Consider the following 17294-nt stretch of genomic DNA (forward strand, 5'->3'; position numbering starts at 1 on the left):
GAAATCGGTCCACCCGTTCTCGAGTTATGTGCTTACCAACACATTTTGCGATTCATTTTTATATATAAGATTATAGATTAATTTATATATTTATTTATAAAATATAAAGGAACTACACTGTAGTTTAAAACAAAAGCCACAAAGTAAATAGTTCAATTCATAATTACGTTGTGACCCAGTGGCCTAAATAACCGCATATTATAGTATTTTTCATAAATTTGCATTCAATACGTATTAATTTTATTTCGAGAATGTATCATGACTCATATCCACATATTCTGTGACAGTGAAGTGACATAGTTATAACTGGACCTCATTTTGACCCACGGTCCTGGGTTCAATGCTTTATTGGTAATAAACATAAAAATACAATGTACATATGGGTAAGTCGATTAAATATTAAAGTAATAAGATGTATCTTTTCAAGTGAAGAAGCTGAATGTCTTACTCTGCGTTTGGATTTGAAAATTTTAAAGGTATGAGTTAAGAGATCAGAAAAAAGCAGATTAATACATTTTTAAGAAGACTTGCCTAAGTACCTATGCATATAGGTACTTGATTGAATTTGTTGTGATAACGAATTTAACTTGTGACTTGTGAATGTAATAGTACACATTATTACATAGTACATAGGCATTATGTTATCCACCCACAATCCACATTATATAAATCTATGATATATCTATTAGCTATCTAGTCATTTCACCTACGAAGATGTATTTATCTATAAGATTTACCTAAATATATTATATCAACTCCAATTGCACATCGTGATCCACCAAAATCAATCCAACATAGTATCCAAGATAAAGTCTACCTATACATAGTTAACTACAGTTTATCGTAACATTTGCGTAGCATACACGTGCAACTATTTCTAGACTTTAGTGATCAAACCGAAGTCTAGATTCGATTTAGCACTTAATCTGTTTAGATTGGTTACGATCCTGGTTCGTAAGTGAATTTTGGACAATTGGATAAACATGGTATCTTTGATACGACGCTCTTTGAAGAGTGTTTTCACTGGGAATCGAATTTGAGACTATTTGAGCAAGACTATACAATAATGATTAGAGATACGTCTTGCAGATAAAAGTTGTTACTTATATACCATTTTTTTAAGATTTATGCAGCTATTTTAGTAATTTAATCAATCGTGATAAGATATATTTTTCATACCTACTACATGAGAAATTTTTAAATAGAACAAATTCGATCACGTAGCGGGATTCAAACCTGCGTCTTTCGCCTTACCTTATACTTGGGCACAGATTTTCAAAAGTTATAGTTTTTCATTTTATTGCATAAAAATCACTGACGATTGCGAAGTTCCCTTTATAGTTTTAGTATATTTTCCCCATACCATCAGACCATTTCAACCATCAAAACCTAATTATGCCCACGTACTGAAAAGAAACACCAGTAATCGGATAAATACATAGAAACCAACGCTGCAATACGCAGAAGCAGCTGATATAATTATGTAATGACATCATAGCATGAGAACAAAAAATGTACCGTAATTTTCCTATGGCCGATTCGCTAGCCACTATGTTTGAAATAACGGCTCTGATGGGAACTGTGCGACTTAACCGACTTGGAAAATTAAGTGTGTGATTTAATTTTTGCTACTTATGGTCGTGTGGGCTCAAAGCATGCATGTTCTAACTTCTAAACAAATTGACTAGTTGTCATAGCAACAAATTGATATTAAAAATTGTATATATTGGATGCCTATGTATCTTCTGTGTATGTTTGAACTACTTTATAAACATTATTATATTCGTTACTAGCTTCCGCCCGCGACTCCGTCCGCGCGGAAAAATTAAGAAAAATTAAGATTTATTTTTTTTCTACGTATTTTTCCGGGATAAAAAGTATCCTATTTTATGCTCAGGATAATAAGGTATAATTATACCAAGTTTCACTGAAATCGAACCGTTAGTTTTCACGTGATGTCTTCACATACAGACAGACAGACAGACAGACAGACAGACAGACAGACAAAAATTTTTTTAATCACATATTTGGGTTTGGTATCGATCCAGTAACACCCCCTGCTATTTATTTTTTCAATATTTTCAATGTACAGAATTGACCCTTCTACAGATTTATTATACATAATATGTATATAGATTACGAAATAAAGGTTTACAAACATCGTCATTCCAATTGTAAGAAAACATTAAGCAATTAATTTTATTTTTCTATTAAATAGCCATCGACTTCTTATATTTTCAGCTTTAGCTAAGTAGCCATCTGATTTAACTTAAAGCACAATAAGAAAACAATTCAAAACCGCATCATAAACCGCCAAGCAAGCTTACAATAATATCAATTCATATTAAACACAAAACAGCATTACCAACACATTTGATCCTCGTAAAAGCACGGTCAGACCATTACCTCGATTTACCCGTTACTGTCACGAACCGAGACACACATAAACGTATAATTATAAACACATTACCTTAAGAGCATTGCACAGAGCCTTCCGTTTGATATCATATAAGAAACGACTCCTTATAATCTCGAGTTTAGGTAATGACAAGCCAATTTATTGAGTAAAATTTACTCTAGATATAAGTATTAATATATAGTCATTTTGATAATTGAGTAGGTAGGTTTATGGTAGTTCATCGTAGAGAATTTCAAAAGAATGTAGGTATCTATAGAGAATACGGGGCTTCATTAATCGCATTAGAAAAAGGGAATATGATCCATTCATTGATTTACATGATACCGTTTTTATCGCTTTGATTAGACTATTCAATGGACTAGAAAACGGCTCTAATTAAACTTTGAACGAGTTACTCGACTCCGAATACTCAGGGCTGTCTTTGTTTTCGAGTTAATTTCAACTTTGGATCAAAGGTATCGGAGCGCTCGACTTAAGGGCCATTCTTTTCGGGGTCGTCAGAAGTTTTCTTATCCTCTAGATCCGGTAGGAAATGAGGCGCATTACCGAGTCGATACAAACGTAATCTGAGCCACTATTTATTCACCCTTTTGAAGTGACCTGCCAGAATCAGGCGTCACAATCAACACTGATTAGACTTCCACGGGTCCGGGAAACGGCGCCGTAAAACGCTCGCAGTTGATATTCAAAGCGGATACCGGAGTCGAAAAGTTAGTAACCGCTTGGGATAATCTCGATTCCACTTGAATATTTTGATGCGGAATGACGTACATACGTCTAGCATACGAACCTCTGCCAGATGCAGCCAATCAATAAGTTTAGAAACGGACGCAGATGCGATCCGTTGGAAGCGATCCTGTACTTTGTTACGAATTGAACTTTTTATGGCCTACCAACAAAGTGGTCGAGTTTTCAACGCTGTAAATGTAAAATTTATAGCTCACATGCGCTTAATAAAAAGTTGGTGCTCGCTCGTTACGGCCCTCGATGGAGTGAGCACTTTACGTTCGTTTAAGCGATCGTAATGCCGATGAATTTCATTACAGATCACTTCAAATGTATTATAGATGAGAAACTATCCGATATTTTATGCCGTAACTATCTCGAAGAACATCTTTATAGCGTCAGCTTTTATAACGAAAGTCTTTATATTTTATTTTATCTACTTTCAATCAAGCTGGAGATGTTATTTATACTTGAATACTTTCCGCTGAAATTGTTGAAAGTGTTTCAGTTTGTTCGTTGTACCGCATTATTTATTCATTGATTAATTTACGCTCCACGTTAGAGGTTATTTCGTTTACTAGCAATTTACCCCGGCGTCGTTCGTTTTATTTTTGTTATAACCACATTTCTAATAACAACACTTTTTATATTATCTCGTCTAGTGTTCTCAGCGTATCTAATGAAAATGCTATTTACCTAAAATTAACACAAGATTCTGCAAAGCAAGCTAGTTTTTTATTTACCTATACAATAATAGAAGTACATTAATATCCACCACTATTTGTAAGATCTATTAAACCGCTTATTCTTCATAGAATACTTATCGTGATCATTATTACTGTTTATTCTCCTTTGCATCGCATAACTATTTCCTCTGTGATTCTATTTGTCAGGGAAATGGTTCGAACTATAACAAACAATAACGTACCTTTTGTCATCAATATTAGAGTCTATTATACTCTGAGTATTGTCAACAGTGCCTTAAATATTTGTCATGCAGACGATTATCATAAAATCAAACAAAATATAACCACAAACTTAACACGGTTAAATTTCTTTAGAGCGGAACGGTGTCCATAGAGTGTAGCCGAGTATGGACATAGAGAAGACTAGATAGTATTACAATAAAAATATTTAATTGAATAACTGATTTATAAAGCATTTGTGTATAGGAAATGAGAGGATATGTTTGTCAATTTGTTTAAGAAGTATTAATCACCCATCTTTGTTAGTAACTTAACTTCATTATTTATATTTCGAAATAGGCTTTCAATAAGCCTATGATAAATCGATAACGTTGCATTTTAATTTTATCGAAATCGGCTCAACAAATCAACTTTTCCATAACCTAGCAATTTGTATTCATAAAGTTACCATTAGTCTACCAGAATCTAGATCTATAGAACAAGTTGTTTGTGAATCCAAACATCCTAGGTCCTACGGGAGGGTAGCAAATATTAGTCTGACTACGCTTCACCTATTCGAGACTAGTTGTTTCCGACGGCTTTGTCTTCATCGGTTGAAAGAATTCCATAAATTCAAGTTAAAAATTCAGAATCTGAACCTAGTCCAGGTTACTAAATTTGATAATAATATAGTCTAAACAGTATGTTTTCTTCTTATAATGATTTTGATTTTGGCCAAGAGGTAAAATAACAAACATCTATTTAATGGTGTATTACCAACTTATTTACGGCGATTGCTCCGATACGAAGGCATAAATAAAATTGGATACCGGAAAACTATACTCAATCACGATTTACCGGAATCAACAAAACTAGAAGAAAACCGATGAAGGGGACACGAACCGATATCAATTCCAGGTATTTGCAAGTTCGCCGAAAAACGCGGGAAAACTTCGAATGTGTACGCCATATTTCGGCGGCCATCTTCATAAATCGTCTACATTTACATGTCGCCGAACGCGTCATTCATTATACTTTTTTTAAACGACGGCCATATATTTTACGGTATTAAAATTTACTACGAGTCTCAAGTTTCGTGAAAATTTAGTAAACTGACACGAAATACATTTAATAGGGTATTTTAAGCGTGGATGTTTGCGAAATGAGGAACGTTTTGATTACGCTAGCGGATAAATAGCTTTTTGACATTTTAAGTAGGAACGTTTTTCGGCGAATTTCAGCTATTTAAAAGTTAAACACATGTAGATAAATGTTTATTTGTATGAAAACGAATGCATTCTAATTTAAGCGTTATTAAATACACTAAGGTTATAGAGAGGTACTTTTTGTAAATTTCGTAATTTTGCTCACTTAGCAACAGTTCAAATAGGAAAATGTATATTGAAATTTTAATTACGTCTGCCAAGTCGCAGATTCCAATTTTGCGAAATATTACCGCTCTGTCAAACGTAATAACGTTTTATCAAAACAAGATTTTACTCACGGTTTTGCTCACATTTTAATGAGAAAAAAAATCAATATCATTACGACCTATTTCGAAATCTCTAAAACCTTGACTTATCTACTATAATAACTAAACATGAAAGCAAACAGCACTTGCATTTGACGTTATCAAAAAACACACAAAAAAAGCAACGCTTACGAAAATGATATTTTAACGGTGTTAAGCCCCTTTAACTTATGGGACAGTAATGCGTTGTTGACGTTCATTTTAAAATGATAAATTAATAAGTCCGAAAATGATGCGCAAGATTCTTATCGGCTTACCGGACCGGTCTGGCCTTATTTTTTATGCTGCATCCACACAATCATAAACTTGCTGGAGCCCGCGGATGCACTCGTGTACTGTATACACGCGTTAAAAATAAAGTATGTATTGATAGAGATATTCGATTAGCTATTTTTGCGTGAGTAACAAACATTAATGCATCCTGACAAACTCATATTAATAATATTAGAAGATATATAGATATTGTATATAATAATATGAACTATTAATAATGTATTAATACGTACATCAAAACAATATTTGAAAATAGATAAATAGATAGTCTGTTAATAAAACTATTTTAATACTAGACGATAATGAATTTAAATAAAATAATTATATAAAATAGCAGTTAATACATGATAACCCTTCACTGGATACAGGCATTAAAAAGAAGATAAGCGTATTATTTGGATTACAAACTACTTAATAAATTGCATGCATGCATTTATAGATAATATTGCATTTTCAACTGTATCGATGTGTCTTAGTGAAGCCTTTTCTTGATAATTTCAAGGCAATGAAGATTATGAATTTATTGATCATATTAATAAATTAAACCGAATCTTACATACACTATTATATTCTTAAACTAAGCTAGACTCCTACAATGAAAGCTAGACAACTGATAAACATAATTCAATAAATTATTTTGTTAGTAAATACATTGTTAAATAACCAACCAATATATTTTTCAATTTCTCTATCTCAATAGTTTACATTCGATAAACGTATCCAAACTTCTAAATTAAAATGTATACAAGACACAACACTGTATACCATGAGCCAAAAATTGGCATGACTCCAAATCGTCATGCACAAAGCATGATATCGTGTCACCGCATCACATGTCAAATTGATTAAGGTGACTCTTAAAGATATAATCCTTTTTATTACAAGACCATTTTAATATTAAGGATCGATGACGAATTTTATGCAAATAATTGCTTGATTTAATTAAGACCTTTATTTGATTGGCTGATAATTAATAATGAAAGAACGACGCTGTAGGTTTTATTTTATTTTAAATGATGACAATATATTATTTTTTATTTAGTTTAGATTCAGGTTGATTAGTGTGGTCATATTAAAAATATAAAGATTTTTAGTTGTAAGTAATTTTCATTTCGTTTGGGAGAATTAAATTCGCTTGAAACAGCTCTGTTTATATTGATAATACTTTCGCATCTTGTTTATTGGAGTTTGATGTATACTTACAATACGAGTTGTTACTAGCAAGTAAATTGAACGTACCTGGAAACAAAACATATCATTAGTAACTATTATCATATAATGTTTAGCGTTTAAGCGATATCAAAATTTAAAATATGTAGGTACCTAATTCCTAAAAATATGCTTTAATATTAAAAATACATAACAGGATTTTAATTGTATGAGTAGATACTATATTATTAATTTATTCCATTTTTTTAATTAAATTAAATATGTTCAAATTTAATATTTATAATCCCACAATGACGTTCGAAAGGACATCCCAATTCAGTTTTTATGTTCATTTAACAAGTTGAGAATATCATACTAATAATGACAGACATTTATGGTCCTACACCATCCATATCCATAGAACTTAGTGGGGTTATGGGGCATGATATAATGAATAACTAAAATTAATAAATAGTACGTCTTGTATAGTTAGGGCAATTCTTATCCGAGTAGAAAACAGACGAAACCTAGTTTATTAAAACTCTTCGCATCAAATTTTATGTTTTGCTTATAAATAAAAAAATACTCTGATTTATCTTACTTTGCCAAAAAGTTTCCATAATTTGTAGTTCGTTCTTAAATTCACGACCATTAAAAAGTCTTGGCTCGTAAAAATATCAAACAAAATTTGTTCGCCCTGTTGTTTGTATAAAAATCAATTACGTCTAGACACAGTTGAACTATCAAAACATTTTAACCTAACGTTAAGATATTATTTTGGGCGTTAATCCACTATTTTCTTAATAAACTGTGAATTTAGAAGAAACACGGTTACTTTTTCAGCCTTCGCGATAAAAAGTAATTTGTTAAGTAATTTGTTAATTACCCGACTACGGCAAAGCAAAAGGAGGGTTATGATTTTGACAGGCTATGTATGTATGTATGTATGTATATATGTATGTATGTATGTATGTATGTATGTTCATCTGTTCCCTCGTAACTTCTAAACTACTTATCAGAATTCGACAAATGACATATCATTAGAAGCGTCTTAATTGTCCGCTGGTTATAGGCTATATGGGGTTTCACAAAATCTAATGTGGCGCCCTCTAGCGGACAAAACATACAGAGTAAAAAAATAAAGTTAAGATAAATATGCCGTGTTTGGTATCATTTGAAAGCTTTTTACTTGCACATTTTGAATATATATATATTACTAGCATTTGCTTGTGACTTTACCTGTATTCATGGGCTGATTGCATATAATTCACATCTTTTCGTTCATAGCTTCTTTATTAGTTCATCAATTTAACTTTTGTTTTATACTTTTTCAGCGTCGTTTTTTGTCGTAGTTGGGTTTTAGTTGTTTTACTTTTTATCTTGTTTGTTAAGTCAGGGTTATAAATGTTCATTCAATTTACCATAACATTTTGATAAACTTGACTATAGCTTTTATCTTTAATCAATATCTACTGTAAACTTGCAAATAAATTACTTTTCTGTAAACATAATAAAAACTTATCGTATTCAAAGTCGAAATACCTTTGAAATATTGACTATAACATCGCGGCCGCTTTATTAAAATCAGCTGTTAACCTAACCAGATGTTCGACTTTGTAAAAAAGCGTAAAAGGGAATTTCGAAGGCAAGGGGAAATTCAAGACGGGTGATTAATTTCACTGACATCCAAGGGATTCGCAGTTCTCTAAGTCACGCTACGGGCGACGTAAATCATCCAAAACCTCTTGGGGCGCAACAAAATAACGAAACAAATTACGCGGTTCCCTAACTAGATAAAACAACAGACGAAGATAACTCTTACGCTAAAACTAATAAGAATTACGAGGCAACCACCAGCGTATTTCTAAGTGAAATATGGACGGAACCCGTCTTACTGCAAACGAATCGTGGCTGGCTGCAACGTGTTTAAATTTTAACTTAAGCGTGTTAACTCCCAGGACGGCAGCCCGCAAAGAATTCTGTATTGACTTTACTGTATACCTGACGAAAATGTTTCACGGTCCTAACATACCACGTCTGCACGCAAAATATTCTCGATTTCACATATAATGCTATCGATTCCAAAGACCCAATTTATTCGGTTATGAATCACGAATCTAGAGCTCGATTGCCGTTTTTTGAATCGGGAAGTTCGAAGCCTCTCGCCAGCCGAACTTCGCTAAACGCAAGTTTTTTTCCAATTGAATAAGAAGCTAATTGTATAAAAGAATCTGTCCACAAGTTAAATGGCTAACGCGATTACCGGAGCGAGTGAATATCAGAGGAAAAGTTCCCGGTCCGAAACTTTCGAGATTTCACTCGAGGCTCCAGAAGGTTCGTTATGTTCAGTTAAAAAAATAATTTCAGTTAGCAACAGCGAAACTTTTACAAACTCCCATCGAGAATAAAGAAAATATGATAATTTGTACGGCCAAATGTGATTCCATCGCTCAAAGCAATATGTAGTTAAACATAATAATAGGGTAACATGAAATACACGAGATTAGATCGATAGAACATAGAAACAGGTCTGCCTTAGATCGCAACCGGTTCCAACTGAACGAAATTAAAGTTCTAAAGGTCATTGCCGATACGGCAACAACTAAAAAGGTGAATTTATCCAGCCTAAATTGGATTCTGTTACGTTTTCTTAGAGGTCAAGATTGAGAAACACAAAAGGAAATCTCGATACACAAAAAAGGACTGTAACAACGATCTGAAATATTATGTTTGTTTCAATAATTTATCAAAGACGTATGCGAATAATTGTGGGATAAAAATGTATTTAAAAATAAAAGAGGCTAGAAATATGCTGTCGACACAGCAGGAAAAATGTTAGCCTCAGCAAGTCATATAAGCAAATTAATTACGCCGTAAAGCAAGGTAAAGCAAGACAGCTGATAAGGAAGGGAGTAATAAAGTTAAATAACTCGAAGCTCAGAGGTTCTAGTTTTAAGAAATTTCTTTTTAGAAAGTTAAGACGTCCTGCAATTTGAGAGCGTCGTAAAGTTTATGGTTTTCAATGTTCCGTGGTGCAGAATTAAACGAAAATGGACAATTACCAATGATTGTTCGTCTTCGCTAATTATCAAGTCAAAAGAGCCTTCAATTAAACAATTTTCAAATACTGCTATCTTAATTAACTCAATAAAGCGCCTTTTTCAAGCATTCCCCCGGAAAATAAGGACTCAGTAAAAGCGAAATAGTAGCAATTATGGCACATAATAAAATTAGTATTCAAATTTGCACATTAAAAAATAATAAAACGAGCGTTATCAGAGGCAATTTTTCTGACCTGACAGATTTTATTAGCTATACGTAACCTTTTAAATTTTATAGAATGTCGACATTTATTTTGAAAAGTTCAAAGTAACTTTAATAACACTATTAAAGACGTTTGACTTTTTGTACCGATATCATAATGCGAAAATAATTCGTCCGAGACATTTATAAAACTATGAAAATAATCTACAGTCATTAACATACGAGTTTTACTGCCTATAGAAAAACAAGACGGTAACAACCGCACCAAATACGGCGCATTACGGAAAAAATATTGTAAAACTGTCCATTGAACGCGAAATTAGCAATAAATTCAATTACAAATACGGAATAAACACAATAAGAAGGTCAGCAAGAAACAAGTCGCAAGAAACAAATCTCAAATCAACAAACGAAAGTATTGTTAGCCGTAACCCGACGAAAAAACACCAATAATGTGAGTTTTATGCTTCCACGACCTTCCATTACTTTCCAATCAAACTTATACAATAAACATGCCCCTGTACAAACACCTAATCAACTCGTACGAGGGTTAGGCTACTTTTCCTAAAGGCAAATATAAGTACAGATAATTACGTACCTCCGACCAGAATATATATTTCACAAGAAATATCAGCGCCAATAAAATCGAAATGGAGTGAGCTTGGAAAGGAGTAAACACGACGTATTAAGTTTTAGCTCGCTCGAGCGTCTGATGCCCTCATTCCGTTTATTACCTCCCAACAATCATAGCTGTAAAGAAATTACAATCCCAAACATTTACAATCCCGCAGTCAATTTGTGATTTATCGGAACTATCCAGAATTCGCAATTACAATGTTGCCTTTTTAGTCCATGTGAGCTGCAGTTCAAATAAAAGAGATCTAATAGAGCACAGAGCGACATTAATGAAGCTCAATCCCGATTCAATTTGGACGTCCAAAGTTAATTGGTTCGCTAAACTGAAGATAATCAGACACGGGACATTAATAAGCGAAACCATGTTGCTACTGAATCGACATTCAGTAGAGAGTTTCTAATTTATTTACTGATTAGATCTTGCTTCATTTCCGTCTATACAAATGGGATCGTTAAAGGGTTATAGTCGCTTCTAATGAATAGTTGTAAAGAAATCGATGAAATTAATGTTTTTCGTTAGAGCTAACTGTTGTGCAATATTAGTCATTAAAAGCTTGAAACGTCTGATTAGACTCATAGTCGTGGAAAAGTGCCACGGACAGTGGGATTTCCTGTCATTTAAAAGTGATTCACCCTAATGACAACTGGTTACGCTGAAACAATTTTCACATATTAATGCACGAGACGAGGAAAGCAAAAGCGTCGAATCGGTAATCTTATCCTGTTGTTTCCCCTTCCTATAATGCAGATTTATAGCAGTTTGCGAAAACAACGTAAATAGGTTGAATGAACGAATTTCAACTTAATTTGCTAAAATCCGGCGTGTTTACAATCAACCGGCGAACTCGAGCTTATGCGGAATTGAAAGATATATGGTTGAGTTTTGGTGTTTCGTGGGGAAGTTGCTCGTTGCGATTTTCAGTCGGCGTCGACGTGGCCGCCGAGGATTTATTGCTATTCGCTGGACTTTCTGTTTTCACATGTCACCGGCTGAGTTTCGCAACTTGATATTGTGGCTTTAAAATTCCCATGTTAAATTTCACCAACGTTAATATAACATTAGACAACCCGATCCGATATTCCGTCTCACGCGGAACTTGTGCGATATAAATTGAATCCGTTGAAATGTCAGCAAACGTTCGCATTAAATTAAGATTTTAATATCAAACAAACATCCAGGTAATATGTCTATACACGAAGGTAATTCTTGTGCAACAATCGCCGTTCTCCACTATAATGGCACCATTAAAACGCCACCCACAAGTGTAGAGCAAATTGCATACGCCGACATGGGCACGTATTTTACAATCAAACGTTGATTTCCAACGCTGCCAACGGCGCATTAGGGTACATAAATTTACTTACTTAAGCGATAAACTTGAGGAAAGGATTCACACAAAATTGATTTTGAAAGCGTCCAGCCTTAAACGTTTAATTTATTGTCTTACCGTGCCGGCGCCTCATTCAAATTTCAATTTAAGTCATGAAAATATCTCGTTACTTTCCACGACGAAAATTTCTTAATCCATAAATTTAATACCTCCACTTCTTCTACAGTTCGCGATAATATAGTATTTTATTCGGAATTATGGCCGTATCTTTGAACACACAAATGGATCGTTGGAAAGTCAAGTACGATGTTATCGCCAGGTTTTAGATGCAATCGAAAAACTTAATGCAAAGCTAATGAGAATTCCCTAAATACCGAGACCTGGAGTTTCGTGAGTGGAAGTTGTAATCGACATTATAGCAGACTAGCACGAAGAAAAAGCCAACTTTGGTCGTGCCTTTTATTTGCAGGAAGTGTTAAAAGTAAATTAAAAGCGGTCGTGGATAGTTTTTCAGATCCTTAATCTAACAATTGGTGAATGCTACGGTCGCAACTCGTAAACGTTGCCGTGCGGCTCAACCTTGAAAATAGATCTGGTTGCTATACCTGCCTTCGATACATGTCGAGTAAAAAACAGTACAAAAAACACGATAGAGGTTCGCTCCTCGTCGGACGGATTACCTACAGTCCGAATCTCCACGCTTTTATGTTTTATTGCCAATAAAAAATAACTATTCCGTTTTTACCTCGTGTAATCTATGACCTTAAAAATTTCTCAATCGATGATAAGCGTAATAGAATACAATTAAATTTTTGCATACAATATCATCTCGTGACTATTGAAATCGTTATAATTACAAGCGCTATTGTAATTTATCACATAACAATGTTACAATCCTAATTAATCGTTTCCTTATATTATTACAGGCACGATTTGCGCTTGTAAAATTTTAATACGCTATTGTAAGTGAGCTGGTTAGCGGAGGTCAAAGGCCCCGAGCACAAATTATTTTACGTAGTGACAGTGTAATGACTAACAGCGTCGACCTGGCATTTCGGAGACCTGCTGAGACTCTGCGCGTCGTGATCGGCATAATCTAGCGCTTAGCTAAAATCAATAGGGCCCAACGAGCGAATGATACTAGAATGATTTCAATGTTTTGTTCGATTGCGATGCGAATGACCCGAGATGAACGTTTCCTAGTACTGAACGAGTATTTTGAATGTGGACGTGAAAGGCCACGCACACACGCGAGGGGAACTAAAAATATTACGAGTTGACATTGAAATGTTAATGCACTCTGGGGTTCGCTGGCGCATTTTACGTATTTCACTCGATCTGTGCAATAAACTGAGACTCAATAATTTCATTTTATCAATTGTTACGACGGCTATAACTTTGTACTTCGGCGTCGAATGAGCGGGATGCGATAACGTGGAAAAATCGACAATTTCATACGAATTGGTATTTCTTAGTGAATCTTATACCTTCTAGATACATGACCTTATACAGGACGAGTTACAGGCCTTGAATAGCGATGTTTATTTATACTTTTTATTATTTATGTATTAATTTTATACCAATATGAGCGTTATAGCTCTGAGTGGCGTGACTAAGCGTTTTAAAAAAATAAAATTCATATTTTAGTTGAATTAAAAATGTATATTTCAACTTAACGTGGTCGAAGATTACGTGCCTTCTATCACATATTATTATGTTGCAATGACTAATAAAAATGTAAACTTATCTATCTGTATAATACAGAATATTAAACTAAATGTGTACCGAATCAATCAATGTAATATTTCTAACTCGTGAGGATGCATTTATTAACTTTTAGTATACTTTTAAAAATTAAAATATTAAAACATAACATTCATTTTAAATCAAGGAAGTGTTTTAATTCAAAAACTAAGTGAATATTGAAGTAATAATATTTAAGTTTTATTATATAAAATATAAAAATTTTATTAGGATATTTATTAATTAGAGTAAATATATATTTAATTTATTCGCTTAGCGTAAGTACGGTATTTTATGTTGATTTTATGAGTCCTTTTTGTTGTTTAAAAGATTATTTGAATATAAAATTGTTTTTATCATAAATACACGCAATGGTAACGCCAAAAATTTCTTAAACAGCAATTAGTTATGAAAATTTGTTAGCAATGTTAGCTCACGCAAAATTAAAATTTATTCTGTCGTGTTTCAAAATTTTTTAATCTTAAATCTAGACTCTAGGCTGTAATAAAATATAAATACACCGATTGTATTTATTAAATTACTTTTCTGACAAGCAATAAATTTACTTTAATAAAACGTAATTTACACGGGCGAAGCCGGGGCGGACCGCTAGTTTAATATAAAGATAGGTACATAGGTAAGTACATAGAATTCTGAAATCAATATTTATGGTATTCTCTATAGTCTCTACGGTTTATTAGATAAATATATTTTTCAAGTCCCTCTATAAGTAAATAAAATTAATAAAAATAATTGTTACTGCGTAATTATTTATTGAAAGTTTATCAGTTAATTTTAGAACTGTTGATATTTTTATTGGCTAGCGTGATATAAGATTTTTATTTCAGGATCTAGGTAAGTAGGTATCTACGTAATTTACAATCAAAATATGTATATGGTTATGTTATGATATTGTTGTCAAAATTTCAATATTACATAGCGCAATAGGTACCTATAGGTATGTAGTTATAGGCTTTTTCCAAAGGTTTTTTTAATAAGTACAATATATCTACCTACCTACCTATAGTATTTTTTTCTATTATAAAAAAAAGATGTGTGAATTGAATGCTTATAAATTTTAACATTTTTCCAGCATATTATCTACCAATTTTATTGATGTAGGTAGGTATTTAAATGTATCCTTAATTCGAATTTGATTTCATTTGAACTAATTTTAATTTATTTATTTTATTTCCGTCTCAGGTACCTAACTACTATCAATTTTAAAATAAATTTTAAATGTTAAAGTATTTATTTTATAATTTATATAAATAGCTGTTAGGTACAAGTTTTTTACAATTTAGTTTAAAAAAATTGATGCACTTTGCCTGCATTAAAAGTCAAAATTAAAATAAACATAGCTATAAAATTTTCAAATTTGTTCCTTGCGAAATATTAACGTAGCTAGGTATAAAATTTTCAGATTTGTTCCTTGCGAAATACCTATTTAAATATTTTTTTTTTAATTTATACCTACCTACCTATCATAGATTGTCATTTGTCACTCGTATTTTCCTTATTCAGTTTTGTATCATATAGGACCTAGCTGTAACTTCGTCTGTGTAACATATTTTCTATGAAGATCGTAAAAAAGTTAATTCCGAAGATACCTATTTTGTTTGTTTATTATTCTACCGAAGTGTAGGAAATGATTTTATGAGATATGCGATAACAAATTTGCATTTTCTGTTTTATCAAAAACAGTTTACGCGTTTTTATCTATATCCTGAACAACAAACACTACGCACTTTATTTTCACAACATGTTTACAGTTTTATTTAACAAATATATAAATTTCCACTTTAGTCATCATTATATTACGCATTTTAATTTTATTTAATCGAATAGGTATTATACATATACATAAGCTATATAAATAATTTACTGTTATTTTTTTTTTAATAATACATACATAATAACAAATGTAGTTTGAACGCGGAACAATTTTTGTTGTTAATTATTGCAAAATTTTTAGTGAAGTTTGTAAACAAATCATTTGAACGTAACTCATAAATTAATTAGATGTATGCAAATAAAATATTATAATTTTGCAAGTTTAATTATGTTTACAAAAACTCGAACTAAAAAGTTATAATATTTTAATTTTCCACTTCCGTCATTTAGGAAAAATTTTTAATATGGCCACACGATATTTTTATTCACTTTAAATTATTAATAATCACTTTATTTTCACACACTATTTTTAAACACTTAATACAATATAAAAAAAAATTCGTTTTATTTTACGTTTGACAGTTCTTATTTCGAACGAAACGGACCGTTAATTTTCAACCGTTTTCTAGCACCTAAGTTCCAAATTCAAAATGAATCCTAGGGGCTCACCTGAGTGGCATCAGTGTATGGTGTCGACGAATTTTTGTCGACTAGTTGTGAACCAAAAACAGGAACACCATTGGACGTAGGCGTTAAGGACCTCACATCCGAAATTTGTTGCGGAACCATTTTGTGAATCCAAAAAAAAATCCCCCAAAAATAAAAACAACACAACACAGTTCACCTATTGCACTTAACACTAATAAAAATTTGTTTGTGTCTATAAAAAAAACTTTCGCGAAACTTTTAAAGTCCAAAAAGTAGCCTCTGCTTGGGGAGCCTCTCGGCAGTGCATTCGCCGTCGACCTCCCAATATCTGGACACTATTCTTAATTTTCGATCGAGAACTAATAATCTGCCGCTTTCTTCTGTTCCGGCGATTAGTCCAAAAGTCATAATTTCAGTGTGCCGCGTACGTTTATTTATCAAGCGGCGTAAGTCGCATAACGTTTGGCGGCTACGTGCGCACTCCGCGGTGACAGAGATCTTACTAACTACTCGGCAACATGCAGAGTGGTGTCAATATACACGCTCAGCTGTTCGCCGCCCCCCGTCCCCCGCGGCCCGCCGCCCCGCGCCGCGCACGCGCCCCGCCCCGCGCTCCTCACTCGCGCTCGACCCGTCGAGCCAAACGTACATATTTACAGTCCAGAGAGCATCGACACGTTAATGCACGATAAAAATTAGTTTTATAGTTTATTTCCGATTCGTATGCATTGAATTTATGACACGAACGTGAACGTGTTTTGTTGATGTATGAGATCGTTTTGTATGTGAAAAAACAAATATTATAATGTATTAACTTAGAGATGTAATTACGAAATAACAAAATTATATTATATTATTGGGTACTAAAAAACATATGAATTGTTTCACAAATATTATACTTTAGTCCATTACCATAATCCATCATGAAGATAAACTATAAAACGTAATTGAATTATTACGTGTAAATTAGAAACTATTGTAATATGAACAATTGA

General features: G+C 32.9%; 1 protein-coding gene across 1 annotated transcript in view; it reads right to left on the reverse strand.

Annotated features, from left to right (window-relative positions):
* LOC149481938 (uncharacterized) overlaps window positions 1-16808 on the reverse strand; it is a 91427-nt gene extending 74619 nt beyond the window's left edge. Inside the window, exon 1 of the mRNA XM_089705187.1 lies at window positions 16321-16808. Within this exon, the coding sequence (XP_089561313.1) occupies window positions 16321-16440 (120 nt within the window). The 5' untranslated portion in view covers window positions 16441-16808. The remainder of the gene's footprint in view (window positions 1-16320) is intronic.
* Window positions 16809-17294: the final 486 nt, after the last annotated feature.

This window comes from Colias philodice, chromosome 16, assembly GCF_061535455.1.
Source record: "Colias philodice isolate Cphi_HAF_F1 chromosome 16, ilColPhil1 Martin Lab GWU primary, whole genome shotgun sequence".
In the NCBI taxonomy this organism is placed as follows: Eukaryota; Metazoa; Arthropoda; class Insecta; order Lepidoptera; family Pieridae; genus Colias; species Colias philodice.